The sequence below is a fragment of the Halyomorpha halys genome, unplaced genomic scaffold, assembly GCF_000696795.3.
Source record: "Halyomorpha halys isolate HHAL.00 unplaced genomic scaffold, Hhal_1.1 Scaffold109.1, whole genome shotgun sequence".
Lineage (NCBI taxonomy): Eukaryota > Metazoa > Arthropoda > Insecta > Hemiptera > Pentatomidae > Halyomorpha > Halyomorpha halys.
This window is the reverse complement of record NW_027107176.1, coordinates 446,876-452,423: the sequence shown is the minus strand read 5'-3', so window position 1 is coordinate 452,423 and position 5,548 is coordinate 446,876. Positions and strand designations below refer to the sequence as shown.

The 5,548-nt window shown below is 31.7% G+C and overlaps 1 protein-coding gene across 1 annotated transcript in view; it reads left to right on the top strand.

Moving 5' to 3' along the window:
• alpha-Man-Ia (alpha-Mannosidase class I a) overlaps positions 1–5,548 on the top strand; it is a 207,407-nt gene that overhangs the window by 188,901 nt on the left and 12,958 nt on the right. The window contains exons 2-4 of the mRNA XM_014415945.3: positions 2,548–2,766; positions 3,922–4,101; positions 5,320–5,533. Coding sequence (XP_014271431.1) covers positions 2,548–2,766; positions 3,922–4,101; positions 5,320–5,533 — 613 coding nt within the window. The remainder of the gene's footprint in view (positions 1–2,547; positions 2,767–3,921; positions 4,102–5,319; positions 5,534–5,548) is intronic.

Here is a 5,548-nt window from a genome sequence, read left to right as displayed (position 1 = left end):
TTAATAGTTAATTAAAAATTTAAATAACTAATTGAATTAACCCTCCTTTATTAACTTCTTATTCTTTTAACATTTGAACAATGTTTCGGACTGCTCTGGAAACATTAACAATCAACAAAGTTCATATTGTATCTTAATAAAAAAATATATATATACTCATTTACATAACAGAATTCAATATTTAAATTTGTATACATCATTTCACTAATTCATGACCATTTACAAATCTAAAATGTCTCGTGAGATTGGGCCAAAATATCTTAGTAATTGTTCTTATATTTTAATAAGGTTAGTTAACTTAAAACAGGAGGAATTCGACATCATTATGTGGACAAAATAAATAAAATAATTAGTAAGGTAACAAATTAAAATCATTGCATAACATAGAGAAAGAGTATTAAGTAAATCCCTAAAGTAATGACAGTGCAGGACTCAGAATTTGGAGGAGGGAGGTGCATTTGAAAAGGCAAACATTATTTTAAAACAGCAATAATAAAATATAAAAAAACAAATAAGCTGGTTAATACAAAAATTAGGACTTAAATTCATTTGGGAATATATAAAAATGAATATTAATTCAAAATGACACATGTCCATAAATTAATAATAAGAGAAAAGATAAGGACAATTACTAATGTAGCAGCGCTACCTAACCGAGACTGGCCGTACTAGCATCGAGCCTCCCACCGAGCCGAGGAGTTTCAAGCCGCGTCATCCAGGAGCGCCACTCACGTTCATTCCATACAATTATCGCATCAATTAACTTGTAAATATGAGGAAATCATAATGGTATAGTACAAGCATGTAGAGAAACTACCCAATAGTAGCACTCTAAAAACATTTCTATAATATAAGGTCTCGAGGCTATCTTCTTTTCAGACGCCTCGGAGGATTGTCCGGAATAAAATAGGAAGCAAGATTAGAAACTAATGGGTTTGAGTGGTTAGGGAGTTTGTAATGGAAGAATTTTTCTGCCCATTTATATCAGAAGGCGAGAACAGTAAGACGAAAGTCATATCGTCTCAACCACCTCCTCACTTCTCAGGCTCTCTCATTGAGATCGAAGCTGCAGATATACAAAAGTATTCTGAGACCAGCACTACTATATGGGGCACCATTGTTTACCCATATATCAGATGGAACCCAGCGCCTTCTTCAAACTTTTCAGGATTCGATGTTAAGGAAAATCGTACGCACAACATCGTGGAGGAGAAAGAAGCCACCGGAGCTGCATCAATTGTTTTAGTTGCCAAATGTGCCGGAGTTCATCAAGCGATGACACATTAAATTTTTCGATTCACTTCAGTACTGCACGAATCCGTTATTCAACACGTTAACACCTGCCTCCCCTCCGGTGCGTTGGCAACACACTACGTAAGGTCATGTAGAGATTTAAAGATTTAAGTTTGTTAAATTCAGAAATAATGTGTGCCCCAACACATTACACTCTTTTATAAATTCTGACAACAAAAATAATACACTCCAAAAGACTCCTTAGAATGTAGATGTTCTACAGAAAAAGGAGAAAGTTCATTGTTTATAAATACGCTATTAAAATTTTTAAGGGGCTTTGAAAAAAAAAAAATGGAAGAATTGATATCTGGTTCGGGCTAGATCGGTTACTAATGGAACATTAAGGTCTTTGTGGATGAAACAATAATAATAGTACAATTGTAAAAAAAACATCAAAATTGTAAATATTTTCGAATAATAATGAAAGTTGGTAAAAGAGAATTAATTAAACAGCAAATATATGCATACATACCATCTTCGCCTCTGTCGGAATAGTACCCGGCAGGACGAGGGCATATTCCTGCATGACTCTGGAGGCTAGCTACTCTCCAGGCTGCATTCCTCCCTCGTGTCTTTCGGAATAGTACCTGGTAGGACGAAGTTACCATCCTCCAAGGCATAGCGACCACGACACTAAAATAATTAGGCTCCATCTCAAGAAACATTTTAAATTTGTAAATTGTCATAAATTAGTGAAATGATGTATATATATATGTTTAAATATTAAATTTTTTTAATGTAAATATGTAAATAATTTTTTTTTATGAAGGTGGAATATAAAATTTGTTAATTATAACTGTATGTTATTATTAAACTGTTGATTGTGAATATTTTTATTTGTAGAACTGGATAATGGGCAGAGGAGTCCGAAACGTTGTTTAAATGTTAAAAGAATAAAGATTTGAATAAAGGGTGATCCCTGAAAATAAATACATAAAGGATTGATGGTTGAACACTTGCATGTTGTATGATTAGCGGATCGCACCAGATTCTTCACAGAAGCATTGAACCATATTTATGGTGTCATTTTTTATTAAATCGATATATCAAAATCATATAGTTTGTAAAACAACAATTTTTTTCTTATTAATGTATAAAATGTTAATTTAAAAAATAAGAAAATAAAATGTATGGTAATCGGACAAGTATTTGTTTTGAGGAAGTGCAGGGAGATGATCTAGAGAATTTTTTTATTTTAATTTGTTATGGATTTTTGTCGATTTGTTAATTCTAACTGATTATTTTCTGTTCCAGATGACAAAGCACGCTTGGAACAACTACGTCCGCTACGCTTGGGGTAAGAACGAGTTGAAGCCGATCTCAAAGCGTGGGCATACGGGGAGTGTCTTCGGTTCGGCGTCAGCGGGCGTCACGATAGTCGATGGCTTGGACACTCTGTACATAATGGGCCTTCATGAGGAGTTCAAGGAGGGAAGGGCTTGGATACAGGAAAATCTTAACTTCGACGACATGGTTAGTCTTGTCTTTAGATGTTTAAGAGTTTTTAATTTTTAATGCTTAGTTAGTAGTTTATTTTTCTATAAGCCGTAGATTTATATGATGAGGGGATTATTGTTGGGGTGGATCAGTCAAGAACACAAATAAGTGAAACCTTTCCAACGTTTCGGCCAGGATTTCAAGCCTTCATCAGGGCTAAAAACAGAAAATAATATAACAGCCATTATGAACAAAAGGAATTACAAAATGATCACAAAATAGTGTTGAAAGTCATGTATAGTCTAAGTATTATAAGACGATAAAGGCTGTATGAGAAAAGTAATATTAACATTAAGTTAGAGGAAAGAACAAATAATAAAATACGTTATCTAGTTAATAAATATATGTACAATATTAAAATTATATAAAATAAAGTGATGAAAAATGTAGGGAATAAAACGTATATGTAGATAATTAAATATGTAAGTAAAATATAACACGATTATAGAAATAAAATATAAAGTTATATAATTTTATTCACTTTATTTTAAATAATTTTCATATTGTACATATATCTACTAACTTGATTTTCATAATAATACTTAGACTTGACATGTCTTTCAAGACTACATATATCAATAATGTTGATTATTTTCTTATCATTCTGTAATTCCTTTTATTTGTTATCTTATTTTTTTCTTAGCCCTGATGAAGGCAAGAAATTCTGTACGAAACGTTGGCACGAATAAATCAGTTAATACTGTGTGTTCTTTGCTTAACTCCCCCTTACCCAAACCACCTCTTCCTAATTTATTTATATTATTTTTGTTTTAATTTAGTTTGTTCATTTTTTATATCTTTATATGTAGCTTTCTATGTATATTTTTATTATACTTTACTATATATGTGCCTTGTTTTCATTTAGTCCTGATGAAGCCTTGCAAGGTTGGGTGAAACTTCGGTTTCTAAAGAATTGTTTTTCTGTTATTTTGTATACTTTTTGGGACTCGCACCCAGAGCATCTTCCTAAAATTAATTACAACATCTTTCAATACAATCATAATATTGATAAAACCGGGTCTAAACATTTAATTTTATAAAAGAAAGATGGTCCGGGTGCTGTCAAAGAAAAACTTAATTACAATGTTTAATTTTATATATTTTTTTTCTTATGACATTTTATATTTTTAGGTTGGTGATTATTCAGTATTTGAGACGAACATTAGGTACGTCGGTGGCCTCCTGACGTGTTACTCCTTCACGGGAGATACCATGTTCAGAGATAAAGCGGAATACATCGCCAAGAAATTACTTCCAGCGTTCCAGACCCCTACTGGAATCCCATACGGTCTGATTAACTTCAAAACTGGAGTGAGTTTTAGCTGTTGTTGAATTATGATGACAGAAAAACAACACTTTGAAATGTTGATGTAGATTTTTTTATTCCTGCAATACCCATTCCCGATCTCCAGACTTATAAATGATTTATACCTATTAGTCATTAGTAGAATAATAATACAAACTAGTAAAAACAATATAAGAAGAAAATAACTTTTTCTTTTTTGTACACGGTGAAATACTTATCTTGTTGTTTTGATGTGTCCGTTCCATATGAATTCTACTAGAAAATATATGGAGGTGAGGGGCCTCCTCATGTTGATTAAACAGAGAAGAGAAAATAAAACAGTTAATATTTATATACAAAAGATAATTTTTAATAATAAAAAAAACAGTAAGAAGTCGAAAAAAGAGTAGGGGGAGGGAAGAGGGGTTTATGAGAAGAAGGAGTTATAGAGTAATGTTTACAGGATTTTCCCCTATAACTCCTTTTTCTCATGAACCCCTCTCCCCTCCTCCTTTTTTCGACTTCTGACTGTTTTTTTATTATATAACATTATCTTTTGTATATAAATATTAACTGTTTTATTTTCTCTTCTCTGCTTAATCAACATGAGGAGGCCCCTCACCTCCAGATATTTCCTAGTAGAATTCATATGGAACGGACACATAAAAAGAACAAGATAAGTATTTCACCATATACCTTCAAGTACCATTGGTAGAAAAAGGTAATATCCAATTTGAATTATGTAACCATACGTAATGCAACCTTTAATTTAATGTTTTTCTGTTTTAGAGGGATTGGAAAATATTTTTTATACTATCTTGTAATATTATTCTGAAGGAATTTTTCCAGAATTAATAAAGAACTTATTATTATTGTGGTTAATATTCGAAGGACTTTCAAACTTAATTGCAATATAATGTTTAGTAAATGCTTATTCCTATGGAAACTTTTGAGAAACAGTGATTAGTTATTCAGCATAAGTATGAAAACCACCTTAATTTAAACATTTTTAGCTTTATCTTCAAAAACTCGATCGAACTCCTTTTTCGACAATTTAATTTATTCTCTCAAATAACAATTAATGTGTTTAAAAATACAATACTACTTCCAAATTTTTCTATCCTGTGTACAGTTAAGATCCTGTAGCTAATAAATATTGTTTTAATGATTAAAATTATTAATTAATTGTTAGTAAATCTATCATCTCATCTTAATTGTCAATTAAATTATATTTGAATTTTTAGACAAGCAAAAATTATGCTTGGGCGAGCGGAGGTGCCAGCATTCTCTCCGAATTTGGAACTCTTCATCTGGAATTCTCATACTTGTCAGATGTGACTGGCAATCCTATCTATAGAGAGAAAGTAGAAGCAATCCGAAATGTTGTTCAAGGAATGGAAAAACCGAAAGGACTTTATCCAAACTATCTTAATCCTAAAACTGGAAAGTGGGGACAGCGTAAGTATATATATA